General features: G+C 40.9%; 1 protein-coding gene across 1 annotated transcript; it reads right to left on the reverse strand.

The window, feature by feature from the left end:
* Nucleotides 1-9,029: 9,029 nt before the first annotated feature.
* LOC120676148 (protein TOO MANY MOUTHS-like) lies at nt 9,030-10,762 on the reverse strand. The gene has a single exon (XM_039957372.1). It carries the CDS (start codon nt 10,659-10,661, stop codon nt 9,162-9,164), a length of 1,500 nt encoding a protein of 499 aa, XP_039813306.1. The 5' UTR covers nt 10,662-10,762; the 3' UTR covers nt 9,030-9,161.
* Between the last annotated feature and the right edge of the window lie 3,334 nt (nt 10,763-14,096).

Below are 14,096 nucleotides of genomic sequence, written 5' to 3' on the forward strand. Positions count from 1 at the left end.
CGCGCTCAACCCCCTCCCCTGCCTCTCCCGCGCGCGAACCCATTCGCCGCTCCCGCACTCTGCGCTCACGATCCCAAATCTCCCGCCGCCGCGCTCGCGTAGTCGCGTGCATGCTTGCACTGGGAATGATGTTGGCTTGTTGATCTATACCGTGTGAATGATGTTGGCTTGTTGCATACCGTGTGAATGCTGTGGCAGCAATGCCTTTTTCTCTCTCCCTGTTCGCTACCTTGAGTTTGAAATATTGTACGGATCGGATATGACATTAAAGTTAAATGAACCATATATATATATATATATATATATATATATATATATATATATATATCCTAGTATGTTGTTTTACAAATGATTACATAATTCACATGTCACATTTGATCACACCACCATTGAATAATTTAATAATGTAATATGTCTATGAAACTGTGTAATGACACTATGCACTGAGAGAGGTAGTGTCATGGCAGTGTCAAGCTGACATGTCTCTCTTAGTAACCGTGTGATGGCACTGTGCATTGAGACTAGCCTTAGGCGCATACGTGAGCCCATGAATGCTTCTGGTCTTTGGCTCCAGAACTCTAATTGCGAGATTGTGCAACTCCTTGATCAAATATTCAAATGTACCTTCTTCTTCTTTTTTTTGCGAGGAAAAGAGCTTTCCATTAACTTATTGGCTCAGCGTTGTCGCTGGCCCGCTAAGAGATGGGACCTCCACGACCTCTCGGCTGTTGTGTACCGCCTCATAGGCAGTGGCTTGGTTAAGGGAATGGAACCCACCGGAGCCATAGCGAAAGCGAGTCTTCATAGGGTGATTGTCACTGCTTACGGACCCGAACTTGGGTGATCTATCCATGACCAGGATGAAGCTTGGATGAAACTAAACAGAGGTCCGCATGCAACAAAAGAAATTGTATTTGCCTACTACTCCAACCTTGCCCTGAAAGGATATTCCTTTAATAATGCCAAAAGGGGTGGAGGGGATACGTATTTGTTGTTCTGGTCGATTAGGGGGTGCGGAAATAGCTAGAACTGAATGCGGAAAGTATGGAAAAACATCTTGTAATGTATTTAACCAGAAAATCAATTATGCTCCTGCGGAAGTATCTACTCGTAACGAAATTTCAGGTGTCAAAGTGCGGATCTCATATAGTCAAAATAAGAGGGGACGTGCTATATCCGACAATACAGTTTGGAAGACCATTCCATGCAAGGTCGATCTCCTGAGGACACATACGACCCAACTCCGCAATTGCATGAGCAGCTTTGTTACAAATTCTAGGAACATAAACAACCTTACTACAAATAAAATTATCCGCAATGAAGTTTTGTAGCTCAAGAATAGAACCTCCTATCAAAGCTAGCCGGTACGAATTATCCATCATGGCTCGCACCAGAATCAATGAGTCTGTTTCCAAAATGACTTTGCCCATACCAAGGTCAGCCGCTGCTTTTGCCCCCTGCATGCATGCTCTTATTTCAGCTTGGGGCGCGTCTTTCAGGTGCGAAAGCTTGCCAGCTCCAGCAGAGATTACTTCTCCTTCACCATCACGGATCACATACCCCCAACCTCCTTCTCCCGTATCTGCCAAGAAAGCACCATCTGAATTGATTTTGATGAAATTGTCAACCGGCTTCTGCCATCTCTGCAATGGCTTTGGTAAGTTCACGACTTCCCCATTGCCCAGGCGTATGATCTCTTCTGCATATCTCCCGATCAGGTATATCAGGTCGTGAACATCCCTTCCTGTTTCACCTTCTCTGATTTTGTTCCTCTCATTCCACCAGTGCCATAGCAAGACAATTATGTTCATTTGTACCCCCTCTTCCAATTGTAGTATGTGCTGAATCACCTCTTTGGGTGAGCTCTTCTCAGCAAGGGTCTTCCTGTGCTCTTCTAGCTGCATTCCTTGCCATACAGCTCGTACATTCTTGCATTTGAAAAAAAAAAGGTGTCCTCCATCCTCCATCATCCTGCTACAGACCACACATCGTATGTCCAATTCCATACCCTTATACTCTAAAACTCGCCTCAGAGCCAAACTGTTGTGTGCAAAACGCCACATAAAGTGCTTGATTTTACCTGGACACTTAAGTGTCCAAAGCTTCTTCCATTGAAGATTAGACACAGATTCTCCACTAGATGATGTTGCAACTCCCCCCTACTGCTCCTTTTTTCATGGTTCCTCTGAACTCTGTAAGCCGATTTGACAGAGAAAATACCTCTGTTGTCGAAGTGCCATGCCACTATATCATCTAGATCTTGGTGCACCAGGATGGACAGAATAGTATCAACATCCTGCTGCCAGAATGTTTGTCGAATCAGGTCCACATCCCATCTACCCGTTATTGGGTTGATCAATTCCTCTACTCGACCCCCAGAACATTGTGCCCCCTCGGTGTGATAGGTTTTATTGACCACTCCCTCGGCAACCACGGATCAGACCATATGTTTATCCTGCTCCTATTTCCTACACGCCATATAATTCCTTTCTTCATCACATCAATCCCCTTTAAAATACTTCTCCACGTATATGACATATTCCTGCCTGCATTTGCCTTTAAAACATCCCCATTAGTATAATATCTCGCCTTTAGCACACGTGCACATAGAGAATCATGGTTATGTATTAATCTCCACCCTTGTTTTGCAAGCATGGCCAGGTTGAATGTATGAATATCTCTCAACCCCAAGCCCCCCCCCCCCTCTTCTTTTGGGTCATTTAACTTGTTCCAGCTTATCCAATGCATTTTCCTCTTGTCATCCTGGTTACTCCACCAATACCGGCAAATCATTGTACTTATCTCATCACATAGGTCTTTTGTGATATCAAATGTACCTTCTTCTATGCTCAAAATAAATAGACAACCTAATATTAGCTTTTGGAGGAGTGGCAGCCAGGGGAATTTTCGATCGCCAGTGTTTTAAAAAAAAAAGGTGCATCCGCTGCATACCCAACAGGGCACCAGTGCACCACATTTGCTTCTGCCTGTTTTCATCATTAATCCATATAAACATTTATATTTTCCTCTTAGGGTTTAAATCCAACATGGACAAGTATTTGACACTTGAATCTCAACTCCCAACTATTGATAGCAGTTTTGGTAATTAGCTGGAAAGATATTGTTCATAATATTCACCACCCTCCTTTATGCGTGCGTGATTCAGGTAATGCATGAGGACGTTTTTCTTCAGTTCCGAACTTTATTTTCATATCATTGGAAATGTCTGACCTCAAAAAGGATGTGAGCTGCATCAATTTGCATAAATTTGGTGGAATATTTTTTGCCGTAGTACGCACGAGCACAAACAAATTTGCTGTCTTTTATTTGATATTGAATTACTCTGATGTCTTTAACAAAAAAAACACTTCAGTTATAATAAAAAATTCTCATGAAAATTTTTGCCACATGTAGCAATGCACGAACATTCAACTAGTTGAATATAGCTGAAGATAATATAGCTGAAGATAAGAGCCCCTGCAAATTGCAAAATGTATATATTTTCATAGCACTATCATATATAATTTCTTAATCATTGGCGTCTCCTTGTTCATAATCAAAGAGAAAATGAGAAACTGAAAACAAAAATATCACCAAGGAACATATGGCAGATTCATATACACTTCATAAATCTTAAGTTCATATGTGCATCCTATTTGTATTATACATGGAACTGGTGGACAGGCTAAATCAAATAGGCAACATGCTAAATCAAATAGGCACCAATAGCCCAGACTAAATATCACGATAGTTGGTGAGCTCATCATTATTAAATGTCAATATGCATATATGTATTATCAACTTCCTCAAAGGTCAACTCTTTTAATTATTTCAGCAGTCGCATCAAGCCAGTTGAACTAAGTAGCTAAGGCAGTCGAATTAACATACGTTGGTAGGACAAAGCAGTAGATAGTTCGAAGCATCAGAGGTGTAAATAAGATTGGTAGAACTAAGTAGCTAAGACGGTAAATGTTGCTATAGCATGCTTTGAGAAAATTTATAATCTACTAATACCTCCAAGAGAGTAAGAAGTGCATGCTTTGAGAAAATTTATAATCTACTAATACCTCCAAGAGAGTAAGAAGTGCAATCTTACATACTAGATCGATTTTATGTACCCTTGGATAGTTGGATTGTTGAAACCAATTGCTACTAGAACCGCGAGCAAAATGAAACAAAAATATATTTAAAGAAGATTTATTGAAAAAATCATGTAAATTAGTTTTCTAAGGAAGTTAGTTTAACTAGTTTTGTAACTAAATGAATTATGAATAAAGTTTTTTGTAATTATTCTTCATTTGAAAAAAATATCCAAACAATTTACATAACTTCATTAGAAAATTTATCCAAACAACCTTTAAAAATTATCTACATAAAAAAGGTTAGGAATGCATAAACATGCAAAAAGGGAAAGATTTTGGAAAAAAAAGGAAAAGGAGTTGTTTAAATAAATTTTAAGATAAAAATATAATTTTCTAAACCAAGCATCTAAATTAGATCCCACCATTATTTTCGTAGAATGAGATCTTAACATAAGACCACAATTATCTATATAGTGGTGGATGAATCTGGAGTAAATGTTCCATATCCGCAAGAAAATTATATATGTCTAGGTTATATCGTTCCCGTTAAGAGCTACAATTGTTGCTGAAAAAAATATGACAACTTTAACAACAAAAATTGTCCATATCAAACCAAAAATTACATACATGAAGCAAATGCGGGTATGGAGAGAAAAAGTTTATATACCTAGAGCAAAACATCATTATCTACAAGCAAGAGAAATATTTAAAAAGTTAGATGCTTGGAACAAATCATGTATACTAGTACAAGAAGTTGCACACCTTAAATAAAAATATAGGCGAGCTGAGCGTAGTTGAGATGGTAAGGTTTGTTGTGGTGGAACCTTCCCACTCGGATTCTAGTTCTCAACTCAGCGCGTGTGCTTATATTTTTTTGGATTTGTTTGGAGATTTAACTGGCGCTGGTACTCTTTGAGTGGTAGCCGACATGCCCGTCAACAGCAAGGCTCCTCTGTGGTAACTTCTTCAATCTTGAGAATCTACATGCTCAGACTCTCGGAGATGCTCATAAAAGTAGAGTTGCTTGCGTGCGTGTACTCATAGAAGGGAGTGAGTGTGCGTGCGTCTATGCATATGTACTGTATTTCGTAAAATATTTAAAACAAAAATATGATACAACTTCAATTTATGTATATACAACTAAAAGAAATAAAACAAAAAATAATTAGGGGAAGCTGTTTTCAGTCGGATACACACGTTATAAGGTCCGAACTTACTTCTTTTAGAACTATAGAGGGCAACTGCCAGCCTGAAGGTCCGAATTTAGTAATATGGATCAGTATAAAAAACAACCAAACTAATGTGCGGTGGGAGAAAAATTCGGCTCGAATGATCTCTCACTAAAAGAACAAAAGGGAGAAAGAAGTGGCTGGGGCGGATCCAGGCATCCAGCATTGGGTCTAGAGGGCTCTAGCCCCTACTACCCTGCCGAATCCCACCCCTCTAAGCTCCTCTACAGTTTTTAACCATGGATGGAAGAAAGCTTCCCTAACAGTTATCCTACATCCGCCACCGCGGGAAGACTTTGAGAGAGTGAGAGAGTGGTCGGAGGCTGACGTATGGGCTGACACTTTCACTAGCATTAACGTGCAAAAAATATGGTGCGTTGCTTGCCTCCGACACTCATCGGCCACTAGAGAATGGAGGTTTCTGTGGCGGAATCCAATTCCACACTCGCTCGCTGGGTTACAAACCAGCGATTGACGTTCGGCTCTGGTTCGCGGAGCCCACCCTGTGTTTCTTTAGCCTCCAGAGTGCTGCGCAGCATGTTTATTGTCTCATATTCTTTGCAGATGCAACGGTGAGAAAGCGGCTGCTGCACCAAGCCAGCAGTGTCGAGATTCATGCACAGGAGCTGCTATGTCTACTGCTAGTAAATGACGTGCGCCTTCGCGCGCGACCCATGCGATGTGAACAATTTTTTGATGTACCGTAGTTTGAAAAATCAATGTCTCATGTGGTTTATCGATATGTGCCTGATGGATATATTGTTGCAATACTTAATCTATGAAAGTAGTGTCAATATTAGAAATGGCGTATTCGTGCGGTTTCATACGTTTTTTCCGTTATAAAAATAGGATCTCAAATTGTTACAGGTTAGTTGCGTAAGACAAGGCTCTTTTTTCAAAAATAATTCTCTGAAATGCAGGTTGATTTTTCAGTAAATAGAAGGCAGCATTTGTGCAGACGAATTGCGAAAGGATTTTGAATTTTAAAATTTGCTCTATAACAATGTTGTTGATTTTTAATTTTTTATCGAATTTTATGATGAATAACTTTTGATTTTAGAGCGCTTTGGTGTTCAAATTGTACGTATAATGTTGCTCGTGTAGAGGTAATGAATGGAATTCGCTGTGGTTTGATTTAGGTAAAATCCTAGAGTTTTCCTTAAAATTCCTATGAGAGGAGTAGGACGTCGTGTTGATTTTGTGAAACATTAAGGTTTTCTTTGTATACTTACCTAAACCGGGAAAGTTGGACTGCGAGTTGATTTTGAAAAATTTTGTGGACTTCTTTGGAAATTTATCTAAGAGAGGAGGACGGACTGCGGGTTAATTTCGTAAAAGGTTGAGGGCTTTTTACAAAATAGCCAAAACTCGTATGATTTAACCGTTTGATCTGCCGATCCGACAGTCGGGAATCGCAGACGACGTGAACAACCTCTCTTTGCGTCTTTTGCCAGCCCTTTCATATATAGAAATCCTTTGTTCCAAGATTTTTTTATCAAATTTTGTTTGAATATCTTTCTTTAAAAAATCTTGGTGGTTTTTTTTGTCCCAACTTTTGAATTCTGGATTTTTTCTATTTTTAATTTATGCTAAATTTATTTTCATAATATTTGTTCATAAGTTATCTTCATATGATTTTGCTTATATTTTTTTTCATAAGTTATGCTCATAACTTTTGTTCTTGCATTATAAAATTTATTCATATATCTCTCTATTCATAATTTATGCACTTGTTCCCATATTCTTTCTGCTCATACTTTTACATACTAATTAATTTAAACTTTTGTTCATAGTTTTGGGATATAAAATTGGTGTTGTCCATTATGTGCAGGGACTAAAATTGACGTGCGTAACTTTTTTTTTCTTATAAACTTTATGTTGCATGTAAAGTTTGTGTTGTAAAATTTCAGAACAGGTTACCACAAACGATCTACGAATGATTAAATGATCCACGAATGACTAAAGAGAGTGAAATGAAATGGTAAAGAAACAAAGTGACCACCAATTAAAAAAAAGGAACCGAAGGTAAAATCAGCATAGGTAAAAAAAATAGCTCACGTGCAGTTCAGTGGTGGAAAAATCATCCCGACAGCATGTGCATGTCCGAAATCGATTGCTGCCGATCGTCCTGGCGAGCGCTTGTGAATTAGGAGACTCCGTTTGAGTGCATTAGATCTAACTCCAATGTGCGAAAACTAATAATTTGTTAAAAACTAGATAATTTTATCTTACTATTACTAATTGGAGGTTCGAGCCTCCACATGAAGCCACCAAGGATCATATCTGGACAATCTAAAAATATAGAGAATCCCTATAAATTGTCACAAAAATCAGAAATATCCGGTCATCAATCCAACAACTCTAATTATAATAACCATCAAATTTGTTATCTTTTCTAATAAATTACTCAACTCTGCTATTATGAAAATAGACTAAAGTAACCTCTTAAACATATATTTTAATTACCCACCTCTGCCATTTTACTATTACTAATTGGAGACTCCTTTAGAGCTTCCACATGAAGTCACCTAGGATCAGAGGTGAACACTATAAAAAAATAAAGAAATCCTATAAATTCTCACAAAAATAAAAAACATTCAGCAATCGATCCAACAACTCTAATTACCCACCTCTGCCATTATAAAATAGACTAAAGTAACCCTCTAAACATGTATCTAAATTACCAAACTTTGCCATTATAAAAAAAATCTAAAGTAACCCCCTAATCTTTGTGTAAATTACGCACCTATGCCATTATAAAAATAATACAAATACCCCCCTAAATTTGCATATAAATTATCTAATGTCATTATTAGTACAAGTTAAATTACTTCTAAATCTAAATTTAAATTATATAATTATAATAAAATATTAAAGTGCATCAATATTAAATTCTAAATTACTATTTGTATCATTATTAATATATTTATATAAAAATACAACCCACGATATATGTCACCATATGTTTATATATGATGGAAGAGATAAGAATTCTAATTCACAAACAAATAGTTCAACAAAATATATATCGAATACATACGGAGGTGTGATGCAAAATAAAATATATTGTAATTAGATAATGATAAATACATTATAGAGTATATGTTAGAACATTTAATAGATGAAAAAGGGCATGATATAGATAATTATAATTGTTGACCTCATTCTTATATTAATTATAATTAGCTCGTGCGTGAGCACGGGTTGATAGACTAGTTATAGTAAACTACCCACCTGTTCCATTATAAAATAATATAAATACACCGTAAATTTGTATATAAATTATCCAATTATGTTATTATTGTTACAAGTTAAATTACTCCTAAATCTAAATTTAAGTTATATAATTATAACAAAATATTAAAGTGCACCAATATAAAATTCTAAGCTACTATTTTTATCATTATCAATATATTATTTATATCATTGTTTATATAAAAATACTACACATGATATATGTCACCATATATTCATGTATTATGGAAGAGATAAGAGTACCAATTCACAAACAAATAGTTCAACTAAATATATATCATATACATATGGAGATGTGATGCAAAATAAAATCTATTATAACTAGATAATGATATTTTAGAGTATGTGGTAGAATATTTAATAGATGAAAAAGGATGTGATATAGGTAATTATAATTATTGACTTTATTATTATAATTATTATATTAATTCTAATTAGCCCAGAGCATGGGTTGATAGACTAGTTTTGAACCAATAGGAATATAAACAGATTTTTTTTGTTCACCCCTTACCACGCTCGGTCCTGATCAAACTGCCTATTCCCTTTTTTACACCAAAACTCGTAGTTCCTCTGATCAGCGCAACCCGCCGCCTACCTACAACAGGAAGGCTGCGGACCATGCAAGGTGCAGTGACGCGAACACGAGCCAACTCCCAACCCGAGCCGTAACGGGGTCACGACTGCCGGAAGCAACCGATGTGGCCACGCCATCCACGGCGCCGGGGCGGCCACCGGCGGTGCCATTGATCCAGACCAGGTGCTGCGTGGTGCGGCTCCTCACGCTGTCACAGTCCAAGACGCCGGCAAGCGAGACGACGCCCTCGAGGCCTTCCTGCTTGGTGTCGTAGCACAGCCCTTCGTTGCCGCCGACGCGGAGCTTCTTGCCCAGCCGCCACATCATCTCCTTGCCGAACGGTATCGGCCCCACCAGCCTGTTGCCGTCGACGCGGAGCTCGCTCGCCCTCTCCAGCCGCCGGAAGGTCGCCGGTATGACGCCGGTGAACTGGTTGCTGTCCAGCCGCAGCACCCGGAGCTCGCTCAGCTCCCCGATGGACTCCGGGATCGTGCCGGCCAGGCCCATTCCGGAGAGCACCAGCGTGGTCAGCGCCTTGAGGCCGGTGAAGAAGCCACCGGGCACCGTCGTGAACTGCATCCGGTTGTCGCTGAGGATCAGCGACCGCAGCGACGACAGCCGGCTGAGCGCGGCCGGGATCGGGCCGGACAGCGCGTTGTGGCTGAGGTCCAGCAGCATCAGTTCTGGCAGGTCGCCGAGCGCATCGGGTATCGTGCCTGCGAGGCCGTTCTGGCTGAGGTCAATCTTGAGCAGAGACCGGCATTGTCCGAGGCTCGCCGGCACCGGGCCCTGGAGCGCGTTGTGGCTGAGGTCCAGGATGCTGAGGCGCTGGAACTTGAACGGCGGCACCGGGCCGGCGAGGCTGTTGTAGCTGAGGTCGAGCATCTGGAGGTGGCTCAGGGACTGGAGGGTGGCGGGGATGGCGGTGGTGAGCTGGTTGCCGTGGAGGTCGAGCACGCGCAGCGCCTTGAGGTTCCCGAGCTCGGCGGGGATCGGGCCGACGTGGCCGTTCTGGCGGAGCACGAGGGACTGGAACGCGGGGCCGAGGCGGCCGAGCAGGCCCGCGATGGGCTGCGGGTTGCCCGTGAAGCAGCGGTAGAAGAAGAGCGAGCGGAGGTGCGGGAGCGCGAGCACGGCGGGCGAGAGCGTGGCGGCCGCCGCGTCGCAGGCCGGGAACGCCGTGTCGTCGGAGAGCGCGCCGAAGGCGAGGGAGACGACGTGGTAGACGCCGTGGCGGTCGGGCACGCACTCGATGCCGTGCCAGCGGCCGCGGCACACGTCCGGGATGCCCCACGCCCAGCCGTTGCCCGTGGCCGCCATCACCTCCTGCACGGCGCGCTGCTCGGCCGGGTCCGTGCGCGCCCGGTCCGAGAACCCCGTCTGCGGCGCGTCCACCAGTGCCGCGGCCGACGTGTCCGGCACCACCACCGTGAACTCGCCGCGGCAGCGCGGCGGCAGCAGGGCGCCGACGGCCAACGCCGCCACCAGGACCATGATCGGCGACCACGCCGCCGGAGCCATTCGCAACGTGCTTAAATTGCAACTAGCTCGATCGCCGCACGGGCAGAATGGCGCGCGTGGGATACTGGGAGTTGTCGTGTCGCGGCCGTTGGAGGCTGGAGCTGGATGGGAAGAGTGGCAGAGGGCGCAGGTTTTATAGTGTCAGAGGGGGCAGAGAGACGCGACGCAGTGCCCGCATTGAATTCAGAGCCGGGCGAGTAAATGCAGGTCACGGGATTGGGGAGAAGGGGGGAGTGAATGAACTGAGGATTTGCCTGCATTCAATTGGTTTCACGGGAAATCGGGTCGAAGTGATACTGCTCGCGTTCATCAATGGCATGGGGGATGGCCGGATCCCGGATGGGGCACTTCGCCTCGCCATCGAGCGTTCCGGGCGATACCATCTGCTCGATCGTGTGTCGTCTGATTTAGCTTAAGAGAACGTGCTGTTTAGCGTCTTTGTTTGCCCCTTCAAGACTTTTACGGTCTGATGAATTGGCTGCTCCAACCCTGCAATCTGAAACTGATCCGGACAAGAAATGGAGATGACGCTGAGCCCTGAGCACTGCATGTTGATCAAGCTGGCAATTTATGTGCAGCATTATGTGCATACTGAGACGGGCAGACTGCTCTGCACCGTTTGGGATCTAGTAAGACTGTTTGGATCAAGTGACTAAAATCAAAATGACTAAAAGCAGTGACTTTTTTTACAGCACCAGAGCACTCAAAAATCATGCAAGGCCTTGTTTAGATGCGATAAGTTTTGGATGTAATGTATTGTAGCACTTTCGTTTGTATTTGGTCATTATTGTCCCGTCATGGGTTAACTAGGCTCAAAAGATTTGTCTCGCAAATTATAGTCAAACTGTGTAATTAATTATTTTATTTAGCTATATTTAATACTTAATGCATGCGTTCAAAGATTCGATGTGATGAGGAATCTTGTAAAGTTTTGAAATTTTGAATGCATCTAAACAAAACGTTCGATTTGCGGGCTGCTTGGCTGGCTGCAAGAGCAGCAGCTCTAGCCCAGCCATAAATGCCCAGCAGAACAGGGCGTTAGTTGGCACCCATGTCGACCATGCCCTCAAACATGGGTGGGCTGACGAGAATTCTAGGGACGCGCCTAACAAGGCTCACACACGCACACACCTACACTCACACACATTAGCCTCAGCACCCCTCAGGGGATAAATCCTGGATCATCCCTGACAGGGATCGAAGCGTGGTGGGCTGCCTGGGCACCGCTAGAGATAGCCGCCAAGCTCTCGGCTCATTCACGGTGACTAAATTTTAGTCACCCTAGTTTGGATCTGATGACTAAAAGTAACTAAAAATCGATTAGTATGGGACTAAAGTTCCATTGAAGCATTTGCGTGGTACTGATGCCGCCGTGTCAATGCAGTGCTAACAGTGTCATACTGTCACCTTTGTTAGTGTCACTGCTTTTGCTTTGATGCTGTCAGGTTGACAGTCTACAATTTTTTTTTCTAAAAACATGATCCATATACTTGTTTCAGTTTACCTGGTCCGTTGTAGAACTCAAAAGGAACACTCAAAAAAGAACTGCACAATGCAGATTAATTTTACCTGCTTTCCTCCAGCCTCTGCAAACCCATATCAGAAACCCACCAGTAGTTTCGAATCTTCCAGTTGCATGCAGTGGCAACATGCTCTGTCTGACTGTCTCCGTCTGCACTTCCTCTGTCGCAGTAGCAGGGCCAAATTGCTGCGCAGGCTCAAATAACACAGAAGAGAACGGGAGAGCAGGAGTAGAAAATTTTTTCCGGCCCATTATAAGGCCCAGGGCCTCCTCACGTCTTAGTAAGCCCACAAAGCCAGCTCAAATTCAGACCCAATACAGGCAAGGTCCCTCCTGAGGTCGTAAATAAATTCACCAATTCCAGAATAATTCTAGTAAGGCTGAGTTTAGTTTGCGAAAAAGTTTGGATTCTGAAGAGTGTAACACTTTTGTTGTTACTTATTTGATAATTAATATTTAATTATAGACTAACTAGGTGTATAGCTCGCGTATTTGCGCGGCTAGTATTGAAAATTCAAAATTTTGCAAGTCGTTGTATCCTTACTTAAATATTATACTATTTTTTATCATACATCATCATGTTCATTATCGTAAATTATGTTTTATTATTGGTTAAAACAATTCAAATATGATCTACCTATAATAACAATTTGACTTGTTGAGCTTTAATAATATTATGCATATAATTATTCTTATTTTCGTTTTATTTTAATTGAATGTTCTTAGCTTAAGTTTTTATTAATAGTATACGTTTGTAACTGATACATAGCTAAATAGTATTTTATATTTAATTTTTTATAATAGCATTGGTGGGTGATTTTTAATTAGGCACAGGATATTTTAAGCTAATTTTATCATAATGGCAGTGGTGGGTAATTTTTTTATTTTCTCCGATTATCGTAAATTATGTTTTATTATTGGTTAAAACAATTCAAATATGATCTACCTATAATAATAATTTGATTTGTTGAGCTTTAATAATATTATGCATATAATTATTTTTATTTTCGTTTTATTTTGATTGATTGTTCTTAGCTTTAGTTTTTATTAATAGTATATGTTTTTAATTGATACATAGCTAAATGATATTTTGTATTTAATTTTTTATAATGGTATTGGTGGATAATTTTTAGTTAGGTACAGGGGTATTTTAGGCTAATTTATCATAATGGTAGTGGTGGGCAATTTTTATTTTTTTGCTTTTCTCCGATTAACGTGGGAATTTTTAAACCTTGAGAGCGAACGTGGAGGCTCCGTTTGTTGACTAAATAATAAGATAATAGATTATGCTTAAAAAATTCGTCTCGTGCCAATCAGTTGAATTGTATAATTAGTTATTTTTTTCAACTGTATTTAATGCTCCATGCATGTGTTCGAAGATTCGATGTGATGGGTAATGTAGGAAAAAGTTTGGGAACGGGCCTAACCTGCGGCATGTCTCATTTGTCATTTCGAATATACTTTAGTCATATTTTTATATGTTAGCTAGGCTCTTGTTTAGATACATAAAATTTTGATGTAAAATACTGTAGCACTTTCGTTTGTATTTAGTAATTATTGTTCCGCCATGAGTTAGCTAGGCTCTAAAGATTCGTCTTGCAAATTATAGACAAACTGTGTAATTAGTTATTTTGTTTAGGCCCTGTTTAGATCCCAAAACGCAAAATGCAAAATTTTTGTAAATCGCTTGCATGGTGTACTAAATGTAGTCGAAAAATAAATCGCATTACACAAATGGATTGTAAATCGCGAGACGAATCTAATGAGCCTAATTAGGACGTGATTAGGCACTAAATTGCTACATTAATGCTACAGTAAACCTGCTCTAATGATGGATTAATTAGGCTCATTAGATTCGTCTCGTAGTTTAGAGACGAGATCTGTAATTAGTTTTGTGATTAGTCTACATTTAA

The sequence above is a fragment of the Panicum virgatum genome, chromosome 5N (genome assembly GCF_016808335.1).
Source record: "Panicum virgatum strain AP13 chromosome 5N, P.virgatum_v5, whole genome shotgun sequence".
Classification (NCBI taxonomy): Eukaryota; Viridiplantae; Streptophyta; class Magnoliopsida; order Poales; family Poaceae; genus Panicum; species Panicum virgatum.

Excerpts from the sequence above, each read along its gene's own strand:
- LOC120676148 (XM_039957372.1), bottom strand. The coding sequence starts at position 10,661 with ATGGCTCCGGCGGCGTGGTCGCCGATCATGGTCCTGGTGGCGGCGTTG.